Consider the following 26,037-nt stretch of genomic DNA (forward strand, 5'->3'; position numbering starts at 1 on the left):
CAAAGTTCAGTTATTCCAATCCGCGCAGACGGTATTGTTATTGTTACGACTTCGGACCTGGACACGAAGGATACTGTGAATAAGGGTCATCAGCCAAGCTCAAGCCCAAGATGAGGCAGAGGAGTGCAATTTAGGTACGCACAGCGTTAACCCTGAAAGTCGACGTCTCGTCGGGAATAGGGCTTCGGAATTATGTTGGTAAAGTTGAATCCCGAAATATGAAATCACAGTAATTGCCAGCACTACTATCGGCAGCGCCGTGTTTTCCTATCGCCGCCTTTCGAGTACAGTGCAATGGGTATCTGACTGCCATGAATATGGAAACACCACGGAGACCGCGGTTCTCAAGGAGGACCTGAAGCTTCCGGGCAGATGACAATGTCACAATATCCAGCGCCACATCAAAGCAGTCCTCACAGGCCCCTCCTCCATCTTCTCCATGTGCTACATGACGTGATTCACGGAGAAAGTTATTCTAGCGGTGGGCAGCTCAGTCTAAGTACCAATCTGTCCGTTCAAAAAAATTATATCCTATTACCTGATATTCGAAGGGGAAGCTGATATCTTAATTGACAGTTACATGACGAGGTCGCGCCATGACACGGATGACGCAATGATATCAATAATGAACAAACTCAGACCGAGCAAGACCTATGGAGTTTATTTTGAAACCCCTATGACGAGGCGAAGTCCTTATACAAGTTCAGCATTAGGAAATGGTGACCAACCGCAGTGATGAAGGCGGAGCGCCCATTAGTCCTCCGATGGTATGTGCATATGTCCTACGAGTTCCTGACACTGATTCTTGTGGGGTATCCCCGGAAAACATCGTGAATCATTACGTTGTCTCGGTACAGACCGACCTTTATGTTTTATGGTTCAGCACAACGAACTTGCCTTCCTGGATCTTTTCTGAATGCAAATCTCCGTACGCTGCTGTAAGCTCGTCACATATTGCGTTCCACCAATTCATTACGGAGCCGTTCATGACGTAGTATGCACCGTGACCAGCGACGAGGTCTCGGGAATTGCCCTAGCTACCCTGGCCGATGAGTGCTTTCTGACAGGTCCAAGAAGCTTAACGTAGGTACCTTGCTTTCGTTCAGTGAAACGGAACCAGCTCATTCATTATAGAAAGAAAGACTATCTCCCTTTGATAGGTCTGGCTAGGGGGAGACTAGATGTCACATCCTAGTGATACCTACTCGTCAGTTCGGATATTTCAAACCGCACATTTTTTGGGCTCTCGCTGGACACACTGCAATGTCCCCGACAATTCCTCCATGTTTATAGGCGTGGCACACTCCACCCCCTTTTTGCATAGTGTACGTATAATCGGGTTTGTCCGCCAACGTTGCCTCTCTTGCTGGCCGATCCAACATCACTGCCGGCAGTGAGCTCGTCATCGAGGTAGCCGAGGCGGTCAGTGTGATAGGCTTGCTTGATTTTCTCCCCTGCATTTATGTCATTGAGGTCTACTAGACGCCTGTTGAAGTTGCGCTTGTCGCTTCTACCTACCCCTACCTACCCATGCTTCACCAACTATCGTACACTGTTCAATGCGACAGCATTGGCAATATTACATGCAACGGTCTATTCCGAGTTCGGAAGCCAAACCCAAACCCAAACCCAAACATGACCAGCCAGGCCCAGCAAAACTTCACCGTCACGCCATTGGACAGAAGGGGAAATTGTTGGTCACCAGGTGAGCTTGCCTGACTGTCTATATTTCCTTAACACTATTTCCTAAGTCTTGAACTCAAACCACAAGGTTGTCCGATCTACTCGAGGATCCCAAGTCTTGAACTTAATTCACGGAGTGGTCCGATATACTCGAGAGATCGACGTATGTTGCTCCTGATTACGCTACACAAAGTTTAAGCGGCCCGGGTGGATGTATACGTTGCGTACCAGGTTCACAGTGGCTCACATTCTCACAGCCAAGGCCATTAGGGCTACCTTGCCAATCTCAAGGTTCGCGGGTTCTTATTGATCGTCCAGCGAAGTAACTGCGTTTAAGAGGTCGTGGGCAAGCACGCAATAATCATATAAACGCATTTGGACTTGGGGTTTCTATCCTCTGGAACGTGTTTTTTGTTGGGGTACCAGCTACGTCACTCTGAAGAAGAGTGGCACAATGGGGTGAAAGAACAGAACCCTCTGAAAATTGACCATTTTGACCTAAAGCATAACTCCCAATTGTGGTGAGTCCGTTGTACTCACTACCTGAGCTTGGCTTCTTAATGATTTTTGATAGTGTTGACATGCTAATCCCGGCGATAAGGCGTACCCTTTTGGGAAACTGGTTTGACATCTGCGCGCCTATCTTGGCCATCACCCCCAAAACCACGATTGAAACGCGGAAGCTTGATAGAGTTGATAGGACCAGTCTGGACCAGTCCCCTAGTCCCTGAGAGCCCGCTGCAAGGAGTAAAACTTGTGCACGACGTGTGTTCCATTTACCCGCGGTCTCTCATAATGCTGATTCTATCTACCGCCATCATCATATCTATGCGCGTCTAGGAATGTTGGGATGTGTCATTTTGGCCCACCAGCTGGCTACACTGTAGACCGCGTCATTATCAGTCATTCTCAATGGCTGCCGGCCGTGAGCAAAAACTGTTAAAGATGTCGTCATGACATTCTTCTAGAATGTCGTACTTTCCGTTGTGGCACATTCTTGATGGCATTTTAGGGTGGGCGGTCACGTCATGTTATGGAGGCAAACTCAAGGTAAAACAGGGGACCAAGACTTGAAACCAGACAAGACCAGACAGGCGTGCGATCCAGACTCTTCTGACCTCCTTGAAATTGAGAAGAGAAGATTGTTAGGGTGATGCGGTCTGGCGGTGTCTTTGACCAAGCTAGAGCGCTTCTAGGTGATGAAGAAGTTCTATAAATTTAGACGAGACTTCTGTTTAGCAAAGCGTGCACGGGGGATAGACCAGGGCTGCGCCCTCTGCACCGATTTCGAATCGGAAAACTGTGACGACCTTTCAGAGTTGTGTGAATTATCTTCCCGGGCAAGGGATAGGTTTTTCTGCGATTTCTCATTATAAGCATTGCTGCGGTTTCGAGGCAAAGGCCGGGATGCGAGTGTCGTGGGAAGATGTGACTGCTTTTGGTTACCGGAGTCAATCTTGGCCGGTATGGCCCTCCCCGCACTCTATCATAACACTCGTAAGTACAATTATGCTCTTGATCACCGTGCCCCACGCTCCCGCCGGCTTACTTCCAAATCAGCCTCCGCTCATCGCCGCTCACGACGTGCTCTGCGGTTGTCACGCGCACTGACTTATTGACTGCGTCCCCCAAATACATAAATCCGGATTCCGGACTGAGGTTAATCCGCGGTTCTGATGTAAGTCCTTTGAGGTCAGCCAGTTTGCACATGCGCAGTGTTAGGTTGACTTACAAAACCGTCAGAAATCCATAACGTTTTTGTGTTCCTGCCGGGCCCGGGTCATCCTGGATTAGCCTGGATGCCCTGATACGGACGGTTCTCGCTTAACGGTACTCATATGGGAAGGGAAGCCTTCCTCCATCAGCCGGATGTCATAATGGTACTATCGGCGCATGGAAGAAAAGCGATTAATATCCATTCCTTCTAGCAACCTTGACACTGATATCAGCCCATCTGTCTTTTCACCTCTATCATTCCCTATATCCCTCTTTTACCAATCTGCACTACTAGGCCCGCGACGTACTTCCATGTCATCGTCGAAAAGAAGAGCGCTACTCAGCATCGAGTTCATTATAGTTGGAGCTGGTAAGTGAACCAACAACCTGCGGGATTATATTTGCATATAATCATCCTCGTAAGGTGTTGCGGGTCTGGCTACCGCGCTCAGATTATGCCAGGCAGGGCATCGTGTTCGTATTCTAGATAAAGCTTTAGGACCAAACCGGGTGGGTCGTGTGTGCGAAAGCGAAGTCAAACGCTAAAATAAATCTTACAGCGCGCTGGTGGTACACATCTCCCGCCCAATGCTACTAAAGTTTTGGTGGATTGGGGATTCAAGGACCAGCTACTGAAACACGCACTCAGCACGCGTGCTAGCAAATTCATTTCAAGTAAGGAACTTTTAGCACATAGTTGACGTTTCACCCCAGCTCATAAATTGATCCGGACAGTCGACACTGGAGAAGTCATAGGATGCCTCGAATGGAAGGAAGACGTTCTTCAGGAGACAGGAGCGGATTATATGGTTATAAGTGTAAGTTTGTACACGCCCAAGCATCGTGGAAGTTATTTATTCTGCTTGTCATTTCTGGATGCCCATTGCAGTATCGCGATCTCTACGACATGCTGTATCGTGAAGCGATCGCCGCGGGTGCCCGTATCTCATTCAACACACCAGTTGCCAAAGTGCACGCGAACCCGCCCCGCGTCCAACTTCAGGATGGCACCGTCCTCAAAGCAGATATGATCATTGGGGCTGATGGCCCACGGAGTACAGTCCGCGAGGCGGTCGTAGGGTGGCCAAGTGAAGAGGTGCCAGAAGGGCACAGCGCTTACGTGTAATCTGCCTTTCTCATTGTCACATGTCGGGAACCGCCGCTGACAGGGAAACCTGGAGCAGTGCGATTATACCTCGGGATGTCCTTCAAAACGACCCTGAGCTCAGCGACCTGACGCAGTTCCACGAAGATAGACCTGACGTACGTTGCCCGCCCATTCCTTTTAACGGGAGTTCACATGGTGCACATCCCAGTACCCGATATGGACTGGAGACTCTAGACATGTCATCGCCTTCACGGTGGTATGATTTCCCCTTCGTGGGTTTTTTATCACTCAACCTTTACAGGCAGGAGGGACTGAATTTGCCATCCATGCTTTTTTGCCTGACAGCGAAGTTGATGGCATTGGTGACGAAGACGGTTGGGACGTGATAGTCCCCCGTGAACGGCTCCCTTTTCATTTCGAACCGAAGTGCGCTATTTTGATCCGGCATCCACATATTTGAGCTAACATCATCATTATTTGATAAGGTTGCAGCGCTTGCTGGATATACCTGCTACCTATCAGAGGGTGCGACTTTTCCAAAGAGAATGTGCCGAAGAATGGACAGACGAATCAGGAAGGCTGCTCCTCATGGGAGAGGCCGCCCACCCTTTATATGTAAGTATGAGCTCAACACTGCTATTGGTAATATTAAATTATCCGCAGCCTTGCGTTCTACAAAGTTGCAGTATGCAAATAGAGGACGCTGAAGTGCTCGGCACCCTCTTCTCTCGATTACGAGCCTGGGATCAATTACCTCACTTGGCCGAAGCGTTCCAGGAGTTGCGAGAACCACGTACTCGCGCCATATATGCAAAAGAGACGAAGGCTTTTGATTTAGTATGGGTGCCCCCTGGGCCACAACGTGATGCACGAGATCAGGCCCTCTATAGCATGATGGTCGAAGGGCACAAAGGCTGGGACGAGACCAAGATGCGCTGGCAGTGGGACGAGATTTGCGAGGTCTTTGGCTACAACGCGCGAGACGCAGCTGAAGACTGGTGGGTCATGTGGGGTATGTTGAGGGAGAGAAGTATAACAAGGGATGGTCATTGTCCTTCCAGTTATGCTGTGCCTTTCTGTATGGGGTCAACCGTCACACATTATGCAGAGCCGGTCGTGTTGCGAAACTGATCTCCGGTCAGTGTCTAGTTATCAGTAAATGTGTCATGCAGGTAGAAGAAATGGAGGAACCATTATACCCCACCCCCGCTACGTAGTACTGTATACGTATACCCCACATTTTCTCTATTATCATCCTTTGCATATCATTCCAAGGGTCTATATTAGATTTCCCAACCGTTGAGTCCACACCCAAACGTTGGGCCCGGCGGTGATCCCAGAAGTCTTCAGTGTAAATGTGTGATATTATGTAATAGCAGGTCGCATGGTACCATGAGAGTCAGCAGACACAGCAGCTGATATACTCCCAGTGTGGGTTTGCAGTCGCATGTCATTGACACCGCGCTTGGCGATTATCGTGGCCGACAGTATCATATACACTCGATGTTTTTGGCTTGCACGTAGACTGTACTCAATCTATAGTTGTCTCACTGGTCTTGTGCTGAACATCCGGATCTGACAGGTCTCGCGAATCTCAAAGACTGTCAGCGTTATACGGCAGCTGACTGGAATAACCTGATAGTAATGTATCGGAGATAGATGCGATAGTGATGAAATGACACTAAAGTAGCATCATGAAAGTACGGTCCGTGCCTTACTGTCTATGGAGGACGCAATGTGTCATTGCTCGCGAATAGCAACCTCTGTAAATAATGGCAGGAATATGAGTGGGCTTCAACCGGACCAGGAGAGAATAAACTCACTGAAAAATTCATAAGATAGCCAACATAGCGCATTGCTAGGCATGTGCGTCAAAACCCGTGGCGACATTCCCCGTCCGAACCCTTTTATTCCATCTCTCCTCCATATTATACGAAGCGCATCCATCATTCCATTGACTCTTCGAATCTCGGGATCATGTGATGAACCTCTAGTCTGCAAGAGGGTTTTCGCGACATCCAGAGGCGTGGTTACACCTGCGGCCACGCCGCCCGCCATACCGCCTGCAATCATATGCGTGACGGGTGAGTAGTCGCCCGACGGATTTAGAAGCTTTTTCATATGTTCATAGACTGTGAATTGCACGGCCGTGAATGGAACCGACATCGTCAGGGTAGTGGGATACGAGACATAAAACGCGGCGAGGCCCTCCTTCTGGTACACGACCCGCAATGCGGTGAACACGGAGCGGAACTCCGACTGGTGCACCTGCATGCGTTGCTTGATGACTATAAGTGAAGTGTGATGGGTTGGGGAACGTGGTATGAGTAGGTGGGAGCTCACCGTCGAAGGGGTTCATCAGGGCATCGCTAGCAATGGTGGCGGATGCACCTGCCAGTGCTGTGAGAACGCAATGGTGAGTACATGCTGACTACGTGGCAGACAGTCTTGGAAAGTGGAATCCAGACACGGGTGGTAAAACGGTATGGAAAGGGGATAAAGGGTATGGTCGGTAGGGAACGAACGCGAATGGTGGACATACATGTTGCAAGCCATTGATTTCCAGCAGCATTCCCGCCCGCCAATTCCTTCATCGCCTCATACGTCCCAAAGTGAACGGCATGTGCTGGTCCCGCACCCAATATCACTGAAGAGACTCCTCGCCACAGAGCTCGCATGCCCTCCGTAGATGATATCCGAGTGAATGCATTTCCGATCCCTGTGTAAACGGCGGCAGGTGACGTGGCGAATACTTGCATTCGTGTCTGCATGCCCTGTCAGCCCTATGTCGTTGATCAAATGCTGGATCCTACTTTTATGCTGTCTATTGGGAACATGACTGCGTGCTCTGTGATACCAGCCTGAGCAAAAAGTTAACATTCCAGTGCATGAATTCGTCCCAACAGATACGTGAAGGACCATAAATGAAAACTCTAAACTTACCAGAGCTCCGGCGAGCATGTTAACCTGTAGTTCTGGTTGGTGCAAATTTTTCAAAGAGACCAACTAAATAGCTCACCCCAAGGCTTGCATTGGATGGGAGTGCCTCATAGTCGACCTCTTCAGCCATGCAAATAGTCTATGTGGAAGAAAAGAAAGACAGTGGAAATGTAAGCCTGCCAAAAGCCGATTTTTCGCCGTAAAGGAGTAACGACAAAAACTTTGAAGGATGACCGCGTTGCCGTACGGAGACTGAACCCGTGTCTGTCTGTAGTGCGGGAACTCTTGGAAGAGTCAACCTTGTGCTACCCTTGTGAGTCTTGGTCGGAAGTATGATCGCGCAGAGAAAAACGCGACTTGTCCGAACAAAACCGTGAGCAGCAAATAATTCAATTGGCGGTGTTTGCTAATACTAACTTCCAAACAACGCGAAACCGTTTTTCAAAAATTGGTTCCGTTTGCATGTCAAAAATTATGGACAGATGTCACAATGACATAGATCGACGCGACTGAAAAGTTTTCTGCACAAGCCAAGCACAAGAAAATCGATCATGAAAAGGACTTGGTCCAGAAGCAAATACTTTATCAGCATATACATACATCCTGGTCTATATTGTCAGTGCTCGTTTGCAGTCTTCTTCTCCTTGTCCTCCTTTGCGAGACGGTCATGCTCCTCGATATCACTGGAGTCGAAGAAAAAAATGGATGAATAGTTCATCAAGAGTAGGAAAGGCACTTACATGGCTTCCCACGGATAATCAAGCCTATATTTCGGTTAGACTTCTCATCACAAGTCAAAGCTCTAAATCTCACCACTTATCCTCTACTTCAGCACCGAAGAAGTATCTGGTGGGAAATTGGTGACAACATGTGAAGCGACATTCGTTGTGGTACTCACGGGATATTTGGTGGTAGCTCTCCAATCTTTGGCTTGAGCTTGTTGTGTACCACGAAGATCGCAAACTCGGTGCGTTGCGAGTCACGCTCGGACTCTGGAAGCAGCTGGAGTTCTGATTCAACATCTTTCTGGAGCTCTTTCAATGCATATCTGCACAGTGGATATGACGAGCGTGTGTCAGGTACAGCCGACAAGAAACTATTTTTGATCGAGCTCTTACTGGAGAGTTTTGCGCGAATCGTCGACTTCGTCCTATCCAGAATATCGGTTGGATTCATATACCGAGGGGTTAGAGCTTACAATAATCAACGCTCTCCTCCCGAGCAATCTTTTGCCTGGGTCTGGTCCTCTGCCAAAAGTACCTGTGTCAATACCAGATCCTGTGTGCAATAAATAACACCGTACAGCCACTGGGTGCGAATAACTTCGCTGCCGAGCTGCTCTGAAGTTGTACCAGGAAGAGATTCGTAGAGTGAGAGACCAATGGCTTGAATTGGGATATTCCTTTTCGTTGACGGGTCTTTCAGGAATGTACGCTATGAGACCGGACACACGAGGCGGATTAGAAGGTCGGTCGGGCCGTATCGCCTCTACGCGACATACCAATACACGAGCTGGGAAAAAGCCACTGTCGGATGAGAGTTGGAGCTTCAGGTCACAATAAAATAGATGGGATAAAACTGACCCTCCTCCTGTTCATGGACAAGATGAGCGTTGAAAAGCGACGGCTATAAAATTAGGATACCTATCGCAATAAACATGTCTGGCTTGAACTCAGACGCAATCTTGTCCGATACTCCTCTGATGATGTTGTGTATGTCATTGTATGTCGCCCTGATATGCTCTGGTTCTCCCATCGTGCGAGAAATTGAGAACTGGGCGCAACTGCAGCTAATCGCCTGAATGGAGGTGCAAATCGCGGTTTGCTACTTGATCAAAGGAAAGTTGGGAAACGCAGATCAGTAGATAAACACGTGGCTGTGCACACCTGTGCACTTAACTCTTTTCACATATTTATCTGGTTTCATGGCAGACAGTAGCAATGTGGGCGCGTCCTCGGCGCCATCGAGCACACCAGGACCGTCCGTCCCCAAAGCCATAGGCAGTCTGGCCAAAAAGCCTTCTGATGTGACCAGACAAGGATCACAGAGGCTCAAGTTTGTACCTACACTACCATCCCGAAGAAAGAAAGAGTGAGCCAACTCTACAAAGTCCATCCACGGTCGCTCATGGCGTTGTTACCAGGGAAGTTAAACAGGTATGTGTCCTAGAGCACATCTACGCTAATCATCATCCTGAACTGGACGCAGGAAGCCCCTCCACCAACCATCCCTAGTGCATCTACCGAACGAGGACGAGGACGCGGACGCGGACGCGGAAGGGGTAGGGGAGGCGAAGGTCGTGGTGCCGCTCCCCGCCCGCCTCCAGTAGAAATGACTGCCAGTGGACCATTCGCCATGGGACCCGCTCTCGCAGGTACCTCAGCACGGCGCAGTGCTCCTCGCTCCAATTTCACACCCATTGTTCCATTGGGTCCTGGAAATGCAGCTGCTCTTGGTGCTGGTCTCTCTGGAACTGCGGGTCCGTCGTTGAAGAGGGAGAAGGAGACTCTGGCACCGAACATCCTTGTCGAGAAGGAGATCAAAAAGGAGCTCGATGACGATTATTACTCTGATCCAGACGAAGGCGTCGAGATCATTGACATGGAAAACGTGAGAGAGATGGACTGGATGGCTCCAGAGAGCTTGCGAAAAGAACGTAAAGAAAAGAAGAAGAAAAAGGTCATCCAAGTGAAGATCGAGGATCCATCATCGCCTTCAAGTTTGAAGAAAAAAGGTAGACCCTTCCTAATATTTTCCTGCCAGCTGAAGCCCAGACGATATCAGAAGAGGCTATGGACATCGAGGATGCAGCTGCATCGGGGGAAGTGGACTTGGCGAATGCCCTTGATCTTAGTGAGAGCGAGGAAGAGGAAGAACTTGAGGATCTCATAGATGATTTCGCGCTGCAAGGTGAAGCGGACCAGGTCATTATCCTAAATCTCCATCTGGTGCTCGCGCTCATTTTCATTAAAGGACGCAGACGTACGGCAGGAGCGTCTCTACTTCTTCCAGTTCCCTGAGCCGTTCCCAACATTTGTTTCCAATATCCCGCCAACTGATCCGACGACAATGAGTGTTGATGAGCCCCCCTCAGATACTCGCCCACGCAAAGTGTCTTTTGCGGCAGACGTAAAGCCACCAGGTCCTAGCGGAGATCCAGCAGGCGCGTCTACAGGACCAGAGGCTGACCAAACGAAAGAACTACCCACAATGGATGGTGTCATTGGGCAGCTTGAAGTATATCGCAGCGGGGCCGTTAAAATGCGCCTTGGTAATGGCATCCTCATGGATGTTCGTCTCATCTTTATATTTTTTGCTCTTATGGCTCGTGCTGATGGCTTTATCTAGGTGACTGGCGCAACTCAGCCATCGTTTTTGCAGCAGGCTGTCCACCTGGATATTCAAAACAAACGTTTGCACGTCATGGGAGAAGTCAACAAGCGCTTTGTCGTCTCGCCAGACATAGATACACTGCTTCATGCAATGGAGTTGCGCGATCAAGCCGAAGCCAACGCCATGCCAATCGACGACACGAATATGATCAAGATGGACTAGTGTGTAAAAATCAAGTAATGTAAACAAAGACAAGCGTGATGTGCAGGAGACAGCGGGCAGCAAAAACGTGCGGTGTGCATGACGAGAACATGAAAAGAGTGCGATGGATAACGAAAACACGATGGATGATTATGCTTGGTCCGGAATGTAAGTCTATGAAAAAATGGTGATGGGCGCCATATACTAGGGCTTCATTACTCCCAGGCTGTTGATGTATTTTCGCCAAACTTCCTCCTGGTTATTATTGTGATAAGCTTCATTGACGTAAGGATTCTGGGGCGCCACTTGTTGATACGATAGAGTTTCTTGCAGAGGCATACTCGAACTGGGGCCTGCAATATTCTGATTGGAGTGCGTACTTGGCTTCATGATCGCGGCTTGCAGCGCAGGGTCAAAGAACGGTGAAGGCATGTTTATATCCTCCTGCGAAGTTGCAGTGAAGGGTAGCTCGAAAGACTGAGCGGACGGCAGCTCGAATTCCCTCGTGGCTGGCAATACGAGATTGGGATTTGCTAGAGCCGCGTAATATTGAATGATAGATGGATCGGCCTGACGTACGAAATCATCGGATAGTTCTAATGATCGTCGGTCTGAACTGGGTGCACTTGAAGCTGGAGAGCTGGATGACGTGCTGGTGGTGACGCTCCCCCGGCGTCCGAGTACGTCTGGATCACCAGGGACACCAGCGATGACGGATGGCCGACGCGATTGCGCGGCGTCTCTCTGCGCAGCTTGGAGGGAGTTTAAGGCACGCTCACGCAGTCTATGAAGGACAAGCTAGGAATGCGTCAGAAAGCATGCGGCCGTAAGGCTTGGACTGCATTACCATAGTTGCTGGGGGCCGACAAGGAAGCGAACCCTGTTCGTAAAGCACCATCCCCTGATCCAGTTCTTGCAACGCGTTTGACGCGAGAGTACATAGTGGACTATCCACCACTATGGCTCCGAGAACGATCTGTTTACCGCATAAGATGCATTGTCAAAATGAACTGCATAGACTTACGCATGCAGAAAAGATGGCCGACCAGAAGAACCACGTTCGATCCGTCGGGTGTGGGTGCACTCGATACAATCCCTTAAGGCTGGAGATCAATCGGCATGCACTGCGATATACAGCTAAGACAGAGGGCGCATATTTGTGCTTAAGGGGGTTGGCAGGGGCCTCTCGAACAGCCTGCACGAACCAGCTCCGATGGATATACAGCAGATCTGCCGAGCATTAGTCTATTTCTGATCCGAAGCACATTGATGCCAACTTACTTGCTTCCCTTTTACACAACGCACCATATTGCTGCATTGCCCTAGGGGCTTCTGCAGACCAAGCACGACCGGCTTCCGAGGCTTCCATTGGCGATTGTAGATGTGACGGCAGGTGAAACTTCCGTATCTTTCGGTCCAACTCGAGCAATGCGGAATAGCTTGGAGCACGCGTATTGAAAACATGTTGTACGGAGATCCCCAAACAGCTTGCCGAGTAGCGATACTTCCAGGCATGCCCTAAAATACGTAAAGGGGTTGGCATGAAATGCTTCGCGCAGAAAATAGTCAGATGAAACTTACACCCCATTTCGACCGCACCTGATGGTTTTGTCACAGTGTCGAGATCTTCTGGAAACCAGCAATCTGTGTGGTTGATGCTTAACGCAGGTGGGCGGCCATTGAGGATGCTCTTTGAAGCAGTTCGGTGAAACAGAGATCAATGAAACATGAAAGAACGCACCGTCCACGCGTCGACCGAGTAGATTTCCCAAAATAAGATGCGTCGCCTTTGTATTTCTTCGTGCCCTAGACCCCATCCTGCGTTATCGCGTTCTGTGATTCGTCCATCAGTGCGCGCCGCCGGTCTGGTGTGGGGATAAACTTACGTAGGCCGATCTATGGTTAAAAATTTGTCAGTTCTTTTGATTCTTTGAAACGGCAGCATTATACTCACTAATTGCACAACTCTTGCTACCACGCCCATCAGAAGCCACCTACCTTCATTGTTCGTACGGTCAGACTGGTAAATATGTCCGAAAGCCATGAAGAGAGCCTGTACGGTGGCGCAAGTAGCGTCTTGGTAGATCGGATCGAGGGATAATGCAGCGCGAGAAAGGGCATGATACTGTTCGGCGAGCACCCCTGAAGCAGACGATTGTTCGTAAAGGACTCCTGAAGCCAGCAAGATGAAAAACACGGAAAGTCGGTGCGAGTGGATGCTATTGATGTTAGGGGAACCAGTGTGACCGTATAATGGGGTTAGAATATTTGTCATGAAGTCATCTCGGACGATTGGGTCGAACCTAAGATTACGTGGGTGAATGAATTTCAGCTGCAACACGCGAAATAAGCTCACATCCATGCAACGTTTCGATAATATATGTCAGTAAGCTGCAGGGCTCGTTCACGTGGAGGGAGAAAAGGTAAGAAGAGAAATTTCGTGTATTGACTGTCCTTCAGACCGAAGGGGTATGCGTTGCAGAGATCGATGATCTCAAATGGAAGTCCCAAATATTTTGGGTCAGTGGGGACGCTCTGCTGTGGTGGATAACCATCAGGCTAATGTGTGTAATTTACATGAGTAAAGATGCCTTCTGAAATGTAGTTGAACACAAACCGGAAATAATGGTTGAAAGTACTGGATGGCGCATATAGTCAGCGGCTAGATGCAAAAGCGACCAGAATAGGCTGCCTCACCTCCGACCCAACAGATTCGCCGTGATATTTTGTGCGGCCATTGACATCGATCGATAAAGATCCGATGCTTTCTGATACATCGTGGACTTCATCATCGTAAATGGTGAGAAGCTCGGGAAGTTCAACAAGTTCGTTTGACTGGGAGGGTGTTTGCAGTAGAGGATGCGACTCGCTTCCACTACGATTGGATTTCTGAGATTCATCAAGTGCCTCTTCAAGCTCTTTGATTCTCGCCGTCATGGATTTAACCTGTTCTGACAGCCGCTGAGCATGGGCCATGAGAACCCTATCATAAAGTTAGATTCCGAGTCGGAGCTGAAGAATAGTAGCCGAGATGGACGCACTTGTTTCCTTTCGTGGCGGCGAGAGTTCCTAGGGCGTCGCGGATGAAATGAATGAAGATTATAAGAGCGAAGTGCTTACCCTCCGGACAGATATTCGCACATCCACGTCGTATACATGACTGGCACGGGAACACCCTGCAGAAGTCAGCTACTGAAGTGCAGATGGACTTGCTTATTGGGCTTACCTGTCGCACTTGAGCTTGGATCTAGACGAATTCAAGGTCAAGTGGGACTAGTGGTCACAAATGGCGAATATGACATACCGACGACATTCCGCGCAGGACAAACCGGACTTTCTGGCACCCCCTAGATTATCCATACTAGGAATGAGGCTCCTACTGCTCTCGGGGTCAATATTCATGATGGGACATATAAGGCGTTATGTCGTGAAGGTGAAGAAGATGTAGGTACTGTGATGGTAGGCATTCAAGAAGAAGGGTTGGCCGTGATTACCTGATTTCAGTGATGAAGCCCCCTTTCCTCTTCCTAGGGAGACGACTTGAGGTACTAGCCCGGAATTTCGCTGGTTATTTCCCGGAGGCATGAGCCAAAGCGGTGATGAAGACATTAGGAAGGGAAGAGTTACCGGGGTAAGGTGGAGTCAAGACAAGAACACGTCTCAGTTCACAAGAACTGGGATTTGAAATGTTGGACTCGGATGATCGACAGACTTATGCTGCTGGGTCCCCTGCATGCATCTGACGGGACTGGGCTGTGATACTATATAAACGCCTTGCAAACGCCCGTTGAGCTCATCCACATTTATCCTTACGGGACACTAACGTACTCCTCAACGTTCAACACGGCCGCCATCGAGCAACCAAATCGTCTTTTCCAGCTCTAGTCACTCATTTACCTCCGAGATCACCGTACTTGATTAAACTGGAGGGCGATTCAAGCCTATAATCTTACGTTCCCTCTCGATTCCACCGTGTACCACCATGACCCTGACAATCCCCTGCCTATCGCCCAATAATACCGTCGGTATCTTAGTACTGTTCTCGCCAATCCCTTAGCATCAAATCGTGGCATCAAGAGGTAAATTCAAGTATGTCACATTTAACCAAACTCTACACACGTAGTACCCTACGGAGGCGAGTAGCCACATCTGTGTCTATAAAAAAATTGTCAGCGATCGTCGGCAAGCCAATCGAGTAGGAAAGGAAAGAATCAGAAAAAGCGGGAGGATACTGCCAAAGCAGCTCCCCCGAAGGTAGCTGAGATAAATTTCTGCACCGCAGGGTGCGCTCCTGCTAAAGCCAAATGCCTCAAACATCATGTACAATACAAGTGAACCTAGACGGTTCAAAGAATCAATAGACAAGACTCACCATATGTATGTGCTCCGAGTTCAACGCAAGTCCACCGATTGAGTGAAGGTGATAAAACTACAAAATTTACTTGTGGGAAGATTTTATACTGCCGCCATCGCCTGGCTAACTCCGACAGGCTTCTTCCGGCGCTCACTGTATCATCGTCACGGTAGATCATGTCGACGCCAGGACCCTTTGCAGACTCGCCAACCGCTCAATCTCAGCCTTCTCCTTACACACATTACCCCCCGGGAACATTTCCTGATGTATCTCTGCAGCAGTCTTCCCAAACCACCACCACTACAGCCGCAGCCTCGAGCTCCTCCACAGCTGCAGCAAGTCAGCCACAATCGCGTCAGGCAGCCGAGGAGGCCCGCAAGGATCGAACTCTGGCTGAATTCCTAGTCATGCTCGATGATTATGAACCCTTGGTACGCGTGCAGCTCTCGTAATCCAAGTGGAGCTAAAAATCCTGTTCAGATTCCCAATGAAGTAACAGACTACTATCTCCAGAGGGTAGGATTTGAATGCGAAGATGTGCGGCTGTGAGTACCCTAGGATTTTTTCTGGTACGGTCTCATTACGTCCGTTTCACACAGAAAACGTCTGCTTTCCCTGGCTGCACAGAAGTTCGTATCAGATATTGCTGCCGATGCCTACCAGCATGCTCGTATACGTACGAACGCTGTTGGTGGCCGTGCGCGAGGCCCCCTCACTGGGCCAGGGTCTAAGGTACGTCATCGTTCTTCACCGCACTGCCTTGCGTAAAATAAAATGCTCCCAGGACAAAACAAGGACCGCACTGACCATGGATGACCTGAGTGCCGCGTTGGCTGAGTACGGCATTAATGCGAAAAAACCAGAATTTTATTTGTGAGCACGCAGAGGGGTCGCTTAGATTTATCGTTTTCACTATCACTTGTCCCAATGTATTTTAGATAGTAGCAAGCACCGTAAAAGCGGGAACACTATGAACTCGCATGGACTGTCTTCTCCTTGTAATCCGCGGATATCGGGTTGAAATTGACTCCCTCGCTTGTGAACGATTTCGTTCCTGTTCTTACTCTTTAGTGGCGACGCCCTTTGAATCGATGAACCTGCAATAGGAAAGGAGCTGCCTACGGTGTCTTATGGCCGCACTGTATCGTCGAAGAGGCGTACGCAGAACGAGTGCGATGCCAGCGCAGATGCTGACTGCAATTTCAACTTATTTGAACTTGACAGTTTCAATTTAGTCAAGGCCCTACATGCGCTTCACAGGCAGGAACCACATCTACAAACTCAGCCCCTCGTTCACCATTCTGCCCTAAACATTGCAGTACGCCGCAACCTTTAGCACTACGACCAAAATCACAACCCCAACCCTAGCCCGGCCCCCTCTGTGCTCTTGCTTGGAGACGATCGAATCCCTTGATCTGATTCTATTCCCTCCACTCTTCTGGGCCTTCTTGGTTGGAGAACCGTGCCCGCCGGGACTATCGCTTGCGCTTTGGATCTGAGCTCCATGTGATTTTTTTTCTTCACAGCGACAGGTGCTTCCAGCCTTACTGCAGACTTGCTGCATCTCGCACGGCTGAGCGCATTGCTAAAAATATAAGGGCATGGCGTCAATCAGCTGCTAGCCATTCTTAGGGGATACATCTCTAGATCACGTCCTTACGCTGGTCGTGGATGTTCGTGCGGCATGTCCCTATCTGATCGTCGAAGTTCAATTCATCCCTTGACCAACCAGCACCGTCCGTGCGCAGCGCAAGACCATTCCGATCCCAACGCGCAGAGATATACGCGTCAAATGTGGGCTTTTGGGCCAAGAGTAGACGAATGTCTCACCCCAAAGGAAAGAACGATCGGGAGACCCGCAAATTGCCTGTACAGTGGCTACGTTTAAATTCGACAGACCCTCCCCTACTAGCATGGGAGTCGTGGATAATCCACGAATGTGTTAATGTCACTTCCTCCTGACCACATGTTTCGTTCGCGTTGAGCTTGAGCCACAACATCGCAAGCTTTCAAACAAGAGTCGAACGACGGTCGCCCAGCCGTGTCGTATATCGACGGGCTAACTGCATGCATGACACGGTGCCACTAGCTATATACCTTCCACGTCCATGTTTTGTCCTTGGTAGAAGATGAGGCTGAGCAGTGAGAATAAGAGAAAGATCTGGACAGTGCCGTGCACCAGTCTTCCATGTATCGAAATCAATCATGTTTCACCTGTACACAAAAGAGCCATAAACAATCGGATCTGGGGACTAAAAGCTGTTAATATGTGCTCACCACCGTGCATGCACGAAAATGTGGAAAACACTGTCAATGAAAAATAATTTGGAAGACCTTTATATGGCGAAGGAAACCGAAGAGACTTGGGTTAGATGTGGGCAGGGGACCGCGAGCATTGGCCTTCGCGGTGGAGCTTCAGGTCGTAGGGGACAGAGAAGGAGGCCGATAGGTTGTTGTTGCGTCTTCGGGATTCGGTTGTAGGCCTGACATCGAAGGCTGCAGAGATGACAGGCTGCGCGTAGAGGTAGTATGGCAGTGGCCTTGGACCTCGTGAGAGGTGTAGTCGTAGGGGTCAGCGAGGGAGGCCGTTGTGTGCCTTCGGGATTGTGTCGTAGGGGACCTCTGACATCGAAGACTTGAGTAGTGTCGTCCGTCGTGGTTAGTGTATGGGGTCTCAGTCATGAAGACAAATAGCGGTCGAATTTCTGAGTTCCATGGTGGCCGTCGCCTGGTTCGGAAACGATAGTCGTGGCGATATCGATAGCATCGAGTGTTAAAGCTAGCTTCCTTGAAGAATAAGACTGCGGGGCTCGGACGGTACCGTTGAAGGCAGTAAAGGTAGAAATCATCTTTGCAAGCAGTAAATGCTGTTACGCGTAAATCTAGAAAAATGACGGACGCTGAATGAGAGGGACAATAATATTGGTGACGGGCATTGGACGGGCGAGCATGACGCGTCAGTCACGTGTGGAAAACCGTCCCGCCAGTTCAGTGTGCTACTCGATTCTGAAATATGATTCAGATAATGCTTGGTGTTTTTCGTCGTGAAGAAGTTGACTGAGAATGGGCATGATTAATGAGTTCCATATAATTTACCAAGGCTAGAGGTATTCGTAACTTGATCACGAATAGTTGATCAGATACACGACATTCGAAACAATGTCTGCTAGGGAGGCGCTTGCGTTAAATGTCAAGGAAAATCCTTAACTCAAGCTAGAACGAATCCAAGTGAAGCCTTTGGATGATATTATCGACGTCAGATAAGCTCGTCTCCTTCCGAGCAACCTCGAGGAAAACCTCCCTTTCTTCTCCACCGACACTGTCCCTTTTTGAAACATGCCAGTGTTGCGGGTGTTGACCTCGAGAAAAAACTTCGGTGATATGCGGTTCCCTATTGCAAAGCCGTTAAAATTATTTTTCGAATAGAAAAGGTGTAACACATACTGTTCTAATAGCTGCTTTCCGTTATATAGGTAATCTGACTTCGCGAAGAAGTCGGGACTGGCTGCAGTAAAGTCGCCAAAACTAATCAGATGATTGTCTTTGGGCTGCAAAATCTTCGTCGCCGAAGGGAAGGTCTCAGAGGCCCTGCAATGTATCTATGTGAGTCCTGCTCTTCTGCTTCAAGTCCTGTACATACCGTGTCGCCTCCGCAATGATAAGGTTCTCAACTTCCTCCAGCAATTGAGATGCAGCTTCAGATATGATATGTGTATCATAGTCTTCTACATTATCAGCGTCCGATATGAGAGCCACGGCCAAGCTTTGATACTAGTAAAGCAATGTAAATGCAAGGAAGAATGAGTACGAGATGGTGCTTACTCTTAGATGTATAACTTGCCTTCGGTGAGTCTCCAACGGGTCACCGCTTTCAGCTAGAAACACGAATGTACAAGCAAAATCCAATTGACGATAATGAACTGGTTTCTCGGGTTCAAGAGAGGATGTGGATGAGTCATCTGCGGGAAGCGGCGACGGGACTCGCGAAGGTCGTGGAGTGTCTCCGCTGTGGTCTGCCTCCGAATCCCCTTGACGTGCAGCATCAGGATCTGTGCCAGCTAATCCATCATTTGCCTTCTCTAGCAGGCCATGTATATCGGTGGAGGACATCGCATCCTCCAAAGCAACCCTGTCAACTTCCGTCACAGTGCTCGTACTTTCGGCCACGGAGGGATCAGGCTTAATTCCTTCTTGTCCTGCTACCAGCGTTTTTCGTTCAGCACTCTTCCCAAAAGTTAACGCCCCAGGCCAACTCCAGTTCCGAACCCCCATAGTCATGGCGAGACTAGAAGGCATGCCCAAGAACCCGCTGGAGGGGTTACCGCCAGAAACGACTTCTTTGGCTGCAGTGCTTGTAGTCGCTCCCTTTTCAGCGGGTGAAGAGGCTTCTGGGCGATCATCCGCGTTATGCCGTGGTAAGTGAGGTGGAATCAGAGAGAGAAGGTGTCGCGAGAGTGCGGGCGGATGATTAGATTGTCTGTATCTGGTAGACGGAACTACATGAGGAGGAGAAAGAAACAACGCGTCCAGTCCAGCTGGTAACTGTGACGAAAAGGTATCCAATAGAGGTAGAATAGAGGGGTATAAGGGATGAAGGGACAATCCTAGGTCAAATCAATAAATCAGCTATAGATGCGAGAAGTCCAGACGTGCGACGCACCTAGGTCATTGCTCAACTCAAAACTCTTGCTTAAATCCCAGGACCACGCCCATACAGTAAAGAACCGTTCTAGCTGCAATTCTAATGCTTCTTGCCCGAGGGAAATCAAGATCGAAGTGAAAGACCCGTGCGTGAGTTTGAATTGCTCGTATCCCCGGAGGAAGTGCGCATGAAGTGCATAATCGTGAAGCGAGCCGTCGTGATAGTCGTAAGAGGGTAGCAGAGCACTTGCTTGCTCTTTCTCTTTGCCCTTTCCGTTACCCTTGCCCTTGCCCTTATTGGATTTAGGCGCAAGCGTCCGCGGTGATTTTGAAAGCTCTACCGCCTAGCAAAAACTAGGATAAGAGGGCTACAACATATCGAGAGTCGGCGTACTGCGTGAATCCAGAAGTCAGGTTCGGGGTTGAGCATTATCATCCTTCTCGACTGAGAATGTACATTGTGGCAAGAGTCGGTCGGATGGAATATCCTGCTGGATAGTAAGCGTCTTTGCGCGTGAAGGCAAACCCGGGACTCCTACTCAGAGAAATTGACGAGCGCCTTGGCGAGTCCGACCTGCCTAAGCATCTTGTCGCGCGAAGCAGCGCGTTCTTGTGAAGTGTAGAACAATATCTGTGCTTGCTCTTCTGCATCCTCGTCGTCTTTGGACACCTCTTCATTGGGACGTAAAGTCGGGTTATAAATGGTGAGATAGAGCAATGCTGGATGAATCCTGCTCATGTAGCAAACCTTGGTTATGGTGGAACGGGGGAAACAGAGCTTATTGTGAAGGTCAACTTGAGTGGGTATCACCCACGCCCACGATGCAAAGGTATCCGGCAGAAAACATTCTAAGTAGTAACTAATTAAGATACGGGATTATGCAGGTAAATTACAACTGGCGGCTCTATAATCGTGGTATTTCGTCAAACGTCCATGCTATCATCAACGCTCTTCTTCTGCGAATTCATGTCGGAAAATGGGTTCATGTCGGAATCAGAAACCGCTGGTGAGGGTAGAATGTTCTGACTACTGCCAGCCCAAGAGTTAATGTTTGCGTGATCGCGGAATAGCGAACTGCGTAGGGGTTCTTCGTCACAGTCAAGTTCCACCTCGACTGAGGACGTCGGAGAAGCCCTTGCTGACGGGTCAGGGAAATCAAACTGCTGAGACGCAAGTTCGAGAGGACCAAGACCAAGACCGTCATCAGCGATCAGATCATCGCTCTGCGCCTCCAACGTTGCCGGATCACCATCATCAAGGGGAGGTGGTGACGATGTAGGAGTTGACCTCGTGTTGGATCGCGGCGTCAGGTACCCAGCACTACTGTGCTGTTGCGTGAGGGGAAAGGGAAAAGGAGCTGCGCCGCTTTCACTGGGTGGTGTTGGAAGCTGCACATCCTGTGCTGCATCGTTCTCTGCTTCCACTTCGGCGGCAGCCTTACGGCCAGCTTCCTCTATCTTCTCGTTACTCTTGCCCCCCAACGGAGCGCTACTTCTACGCTTATAGAACAACAGGTAGGCGTTGGAATTCTTTTAGAAAAGATTGTCAGATGGTGCCAAAGAAAACAGAATAGAGGTTAAACTTACCACTGCATGACTGGCGTCAGAGCGAGTGACATACGAGTCATCAAAATGATACCACTGCTCCGTCACATGGTTGAGGGCATACGCGCGATAGTGCCCACCACCAAGTCCCCCAAGATGCTCATCGACGGCATAGAGATCATAAATGAGAGGCTCTTCTACGTCTTTGATGCCAAGATCGTTGATGTCGACTCCACTCTGCGCAAGCCTGGTCCCCACTCGCCGTTCACCGACGAGAGCAGTAAGGTCGAGACCCTCAATAGGGAAGTCGACGAAGGTGTCGATCTTATCGCGAAGCGCACGGCTGTTGCTGAAACGCTTAAGGTGCACAGCAAGGATATCCGGGACCTTCCAAAGGTCGAACTTCTTCGTAGCTTGCTGGTGTTTCTTGCAACGCGGGCAGTACCACAAGTCATCTTCACCCAACTGCTCCTCCTTCATGAACTCCGTCAAACAATCATCAAGCGTTATCCCTTTCGTCTTCTGTGCTGCGGCCGCCTCTTTGGCCTCCAGGTACTCAGGGTGCACGAAAGGGAACCACTCATCCCACCGCGAGTGCTCGATCTGCGAGGTGCCGAAATAGTACGCCTTCATGTTCTCATCGAACTCGCAGAGAAGAGCGTCACCCTCCTTCAGTAATGGAGCACCCGGTTCGACATCTTCGATACGTGTTTCCCATTGCTCGGATCGGCCGTTGCTGGAACCATAGCCACCTGCGGTGTAATCCTTGTAGCCAGTATAAAGGCGCAAATCGAAGATGCCTTGTTTCGTGCCAGTCATGTAAGTGCCAGGTGCCATCCCAGACTCATCGTCAGCGTAAATTCGCTGATCTGCGATATCGCCTTCTATGACCATCCCGTCCACTTCGCTAACGTCGCCGTTCTCCTTGATCTCTGTGAGGGAATCGGAGACCGTTGAGATAGGGATCGTGACATCATCATTGGGAGAAGGATCGGTCTGCCAGGTAAATAAGTCCCTCTCGTGGACCGTCCATGATTGTAGGCGTTCGATGATAGCATCATACATGCCCCTCACGGATCGTGCTTGGTCTCTCGCGACCACCACAATGAATGGAAGGCCAAAGTTGTTGGTACTACGAGAATAATTGGAGTAGGCAGGGCGAGGAGGGACCGCGTCCGCCAAAATCACAGGAATGATAAAAGGATCAGTGTCTTTCGGCTTGTACGAGCGACTCTGGCGCGAATGACAGGGCAGTTCGAAACAGAAAATCTGGTCATTATCGGCCATATCGCCACACATGACGCTATCATCGAGATTCTTGTAGAAACGGTGATTAAACACCTCGATGGTTAGCAACTGGAGCGCAAATGATCAGCAGAGGGGTCCCAATGGTGTGTGAGTGTGCACTAACCCTTTTGGGCTTAGCTCCCATCCATCGACCAAGCAGATTCTTGAGGTCTTTGAACGAACTGTCGCGACCAATCTCGACGGGGACCTTTTGATACGTTGTGTTTAGTAAAACGAATGTAGGATGGGACCAAAATCTTACCTTCCTATGAGGCTGGGACGGGTCCCAAGGAACGTAATGAACAATGTGCCACCACTTCTTGTTTACGGGCAGAGGAAGTGTGAGATACATGAACGGATCGAATGTGATAGAAACCTGTGAAAACGATATTTAAAAACGGAGGGTGATAAAGCTTTGCGCAATACGTACTTTCTCACACTCAGGGCACACCAGAGTGCTCTGGTATTGGCCTTGGAAGAGGTCGACGATTACGCTATCGTTGCGCTTCATGTATCCGTCCCATGATGTTTGAGCTAACTTGGCCAATTCGAGATCACGGCCTCCTTCCCAATCTGGTTTCTCGACGTAAGGCTTTTTGAGGACGCGATTAAGATCCTCGTGTAGCCCATCCAGTAGGAACGCAACCAGCTCCTGTGAGTCATGCTGCTGATATCCGCTAAATTGTGGGGCAAATCTCTGCAGCTGCGACTTGAATTCGCGCGGCGAGTACGAAGTGCTTGTTGAGTCCTGCGCCCAGATACGATGCAAGAGGAGTCCAAACGCCTCTGCGATAGCACCGTTCATGCCGAGCGGGTTGTCGGGGTTGAGTTCCTCTTGATAGACACCAGCTATGATATGATGATATTAGCGTTACTGACTAGCATCCGAGGCAAACACTGACAAAGAAAATAATCCGTCAACTCTTTTGTATGCGCGAGGCATTGGAGCGCTGAGTTCATAAAGCAAGTATTTCCCCTGTGCTTGTGTCAGTGGATCGGCTGCTATTTGACAACGAGGCGTACATGTTTCCCAGACCAAGAGTGCCCGGTTCTTGGATAATCTTACTGCTACCCTTTGAAAACCCGAATGACTTGAAGGGAGCGACAGATGACTCCTTCGCCTTGGATGAAGAGCCTCGCCGCGACGGCGACGGCGTGCGAAAAGGCTGAGTACTTTGATATGCTGATGTACGTTGATTGCTCAGACGGCCGAAGAAATCGTTCTCGTTGCTAAAAAGGGGTGGTGGTACGTGTACGTGTACTGCTGAAGGTGGAGGTGGTCGCACGACTTGAGATGCATCAACAATCCAAGCGCCATTCTCTTGAAATTCGACCACAAAAGGATCTTCATGTTCTATCATGTTGTCCTCGACTGTCCTGTCGGTCCCCTCACTCACTAGCTCTGCTCCCCACGAACCGAGTTTCGATGCAGGAAAATGAGAACCGGGAAATTCACCGGGTTCGAGCTTCCAGATTCTGTAAGGAACGTTACTGCGAGCGGTGACAGCAGAGAGGAGTGCCTTGGACAGGGACTTCATGGAGTCTTTGATAGAGACGGTGGCATAGGAATGTGGGGGTCCTGTGATTTCAGCATCGGGACCCAAATCTTTGAGTACCAAGACCTTGAGACGCGGGGGACGAAGTTCCAAAGCGGACTGCAAGAAGGCCTTGGCAATGACGGATCGCGGGAGGGGATTTATCGGCTGACCATACCTGAAAGGATATGAAGAAGTGAATCAAAGAAGTCGGAGAAGTGACACGTACCAAGCCACGAGCTCGGACCAGGCTTCTTCTGGTAAGAACTGGACGTCGATGTGTTCGACTAGACTCGAGGTAAGATTTCCTTGTGAGTCAAATAGAGAAGAGTTGTCTGGTGGACCGATATCCTTCTCCTGCAATGAGTCGAGTGACTTGTCTGACAAGATTCCGCAAGCGATCTCCCAGGGTCTGAACCATTGACGAGATATGATATACCAAGTGTCGCCAGGGACCATAGGTTTGTCACGTAGGTACTTGATGCGCGCCACTTTCTGTTCGATGGTGAGGGGACATATGGGTTGAACTTCATCTTCGCCCTGTTCTGCCATGTAAGCATCAATTTCAATATCGTGGTCTCTTGCAGTATCAATGGAAGATATAGTAGGATCTGTCATGATAGGGATGGATGAAGGACCTTCTGAAGCAGAGCGCTTTATGGAAGATGAAGAATCTGATTGCATAGATTGGGACCGCTGTCTCTTTCGACCTGCGGGAATCAATTCAGTTGGTTTTAAGGAAGGTGATGCTGCAGGTGATGGCAGACTCATGACATTTAAATCAGAAACCCACTCGACCAACAAGAACGCGTATGTAACTCTTATTTTCCCACGGGGGATACGGATCGACGTCGTAGCCGCGTCGAGTCACTGTAACCCTATTACATGTAACTCTGGCCATGAGCCCTACTAGGTAAGTACGCCAGAATATGGACTCCATCACGTATTGTTGACTGGCGCTTTGCAGCCATCGCGTGCATACGTGATGCTCCCCTCGATACTCACACGCATTCGCCGACAATATGATCAATGTACGGACACCGCAGTACACCAGATACGTACAGAAGCAAGTGTATCTCTTTGATATTCGCTTTTCGCTTCACGGAACATGCTTCGGCAATAGGTTGCAGCAACATGTGGCGCTCGAAAACTTTTGAGGTTGCTATTACGAAGGCGCTACCAGGAGGGCAATGTGTCACTCGATACAAATGATTCATCGATTGTGCCGCTATAGCCAGACTTTGAATGGGCCCGATGATCCGACAATCTTCCGGTTCCAGTCACGTCGTAAATCAATTCAATTCATAGATCGGCTCTGCGCTGATCAGCACTCCTTACACGCTCTATGCTCGACCTACAGCCATATATGTGACAGACAAGGTGTAGCCGAATTTTAAATGGGGCTCTACCTTGCACAACCTGGCATTCTTTCGGGTTTCAGTATCCGGACTCAAAAGTAAGTCCGCTCTCTTTTCTGAAGTGAGAATCTAATATAGGCTAGAATGCCACCTTTGAAAAGGCGGCGAACACATAAATGCTGAAACTTCCCAGGCCGCGTCATCAATTCAAAATTTGGGAAAGAGAAATGCGTGAAGAAACATGTGCTCCCCAGACAGACCTGGTCGCAGTCCATGCGAAACTACACAACTTACGCTCCTACATTCTTGCCAATAGAAAAAATCTCGCATTTCCAT

General features: G+C 49.4%; 8 protein-coding genes across 8 annotated transcripts; 3 read left to right on the plus strand and 5 right to left on the minus strand.

Moving 5' to 3' along the window:
* The first annotated feature begins 3,192 nt into the window (after positions 1-3,192).
* Positions 3,193-5,807, plus strand: DEU56DRAFT_788922 (uncharacterized protein). Its single transcript, XM_041352508.1, has 11 exons — positions 3,193-3,375; positions 3,427-3,769; positions 3,824-3,909; positions 3,960-4,074; positions 4,135-4,217; positions 4,289-4,521; positions 4,584-4,662; positions 4,716-4,763; positions 4,809-4,933; positions 4,993-5,122; positions 5,171-5,807. The coding sequence occupies exons 2-11, from the start codon at positions 3,577-3,579 to the stop codon at positions 5,636-5,638; spliced, it is 1,560 nt and encodes a 519-aa protein (XP_041210946.1). The 5' UTR covers positions 3,193-3,375; positions 3,427-3,576; the 3' UTR covers positions 5,639-5,807.
* Positions 5,808-6,096: 289 nt separating this feature from the next.
* Positions 6,097-7,832, minus strand: DEU56DRAFT_193976 (mitochondrial carrier domain-containing protein). The gene is made up of 7 exons (XM_041345003.1): positions 7,527-7,832; positions 7,451-7,474; positions 7,321-7,368; positions 7,050-7,272; positions 6,851-6,907; positions 6,331-6,795; positions 6,097-6,270 (listed from the first exon to the last, which is right to left on the minus strand). Exons 1-7 carry the CDS (start codon positions 7,575-7,577, stop codon positions 6,248-6,250), a joined length of 891 nt encoding a protein of 296 aa, XP_041210947.1. The 5' UTR covers positions 7,578-7,832; the 3' UTR covers positions 6,097-6,247.
* Position 7,833: 1 nt separating this feature from the next.
* DEU56DRAFT_193966 (phosphoribosyltransferase-like protein) lies at positions 7,834-9,628 on the minus strand. Its single transcript, XM_041345002.1, has 10 exons — positions 9,091-9,628; positions 9,031-9,037; positions 8,949-8,973; positions 8,751-8,881; positions 8,646-8,694; positions 8,566-8,597; positions 8,346-8,495; positions 8,261-8,293; positions 8,188-8,211; positions 7,834-8,130 (listed from the first exon to the last, which is right to left on the minus strand). Exons 1-10 carry the CDS (start codon positions 9,200-9,202, stop codon positions 8,064-8,066), a joined length of 630 nt encoding a protein of 209 aa, XP_041210948.1. The 5' UTR covers positions 9,203-9,628; the 3' UTR covers positions 7,834-8,063.
* Positions 9,331-11,094, plus strand: DEU56DRAFT_194074 (RNA polymerase III RPC4-domain-containing protein). The gene is made up of 6 exons (XM_041345004.1): positions 9,331-9,538; positions 9,591-9,603; positions 9,656-10,181; positions 10,232-10,371; positions 10,421-10,738; positions 10,796-11,094. Exons 1-6 carry the CDS (start codon positions 9,372-9,374, stop codon positions 11,000-11,002), a joined length of 1,371 nt encoding a protein of 456 aa, XP_041210949.1. The 5' UTR covers positions 9,331-9,371; the 3' UTR covers positions 11,003-11,094.
* On the minus strand, positions 10,968-14,829 carry DEU56DRAFT_194357 (uncharacterized protein). The gene is made up of 15 exons (XM_041345005.1): positions 14,286-14,829; positions 14,208-14,228; positions 14,102-14,157; positions 14,023-14,050; positions 13,679-13,964; positions 13,599-13,619; positions 13,338-13,540; positions 12,936-13,284; positions 12,868-12,877; positions 12,723-12,814; positions 12,563-12,671; positions 12,263-12,499; positions 12,006-12,211; positions 11,829-11,957; positions 10,968-11,779 (listed from the first exon to the last, which is right to left on the minus strand). Exons 1-15 carry the CDS (start codon positions 14,381-14,383, stop codon positions 11,186-11,188), a joined length of 2,439 nt encoding a protein of 812 aa, XP_041210950.1. The 5' UTR covers positions 14,384-14,829; the 3' UTR covers positions 10,968-11,185.
* Positions 14,830-15,471: 642 nt separating this feature from the next.
* Positions 15,472-16,381, plus strand: DEU56DRAFT_788985 (transcription initiation factor TFIID 23-30kDa subunit-domain-containing protein). Its single transcript, XM_041352509.1, has 4 exons — positions 15,472-15,766; positions 15,816-15,880; positions 15,935-16,067; positions 16,120-16,381. The coding sequence occupies exons 1-4, from the start codon at positions 15,512-15,514 to the stop codon at positions 16,210-16,212; spliced, it is 546 nt and encodes a 181-aa protein (XP_041210951.1). The 5' UTR covers positions 15,472-15,511; the 3' UTR covers positions 16,213-16,381.
* A 2,167-nt stretch (positions 16,382-18,548) lies between these two features.
* DEU56DRAFT_732147 (uncharacterized protein) lies at positions 18,549-20,715 on the minus strand (the record flags this gene model as incomplete). The annotated part of the gene is made up of 7 exons (XM_041348254.1): positions 18,549-18,726; positions 18,780-18,923; positions 18,976-19,106; positions 19,158-19,939; positions 19,996-20,320; positions 20,371-20,464; positions 20,516-20,715. The coding sequence occupies 7 exons, from the start codon at positions 20,713-20,715 to the stop codon at positions 18,549-18,551; spliced, it is 1,854 nt and encodes a 617-aa protein (XP_041210952.1).
* A 92-nt stretch (positions 20,716-20,807) lies between these two features.
* Positions 20,808-25,115, minus strand: DEU56DRAFT_194468 (uncharacterized protein; the record flags this gene model as incomplete). The annotated part of the gene is made up of 8 exons (XM_041345006.1): positions 20,808-21,506; positions 21,564-22,877; positions 22,933-23,016; positions 23,071-23,184; positions 23,239-23,657; positions 23,711-23,784; positions 23,832-24,521; positions 24,573-25,115. Coding segments are annotated over 8 exons (3,844 nt in total), but the record flags the coding sequence as incomplete, so codon positions are not given.
* Between the last annotated feature and the right edge of the window lie 922 nt (positions 25,116-26,037).

This window comes from Suillus clintonianus (assembly GCF_016758775.1).
Source record: "Suillus clintonianus strain FC179 chromosome Unknown DEU56scaffold_18, whole genome shotgun sequence".
In the NCBI taxonomy this organism is placed as follows: domain Eukaryota; kingdom Fungi; phylum Basidiomycota; class Agaricomycetes; order Boletales; family Suillaceae; genus Suillus; species Suillus clintonianus.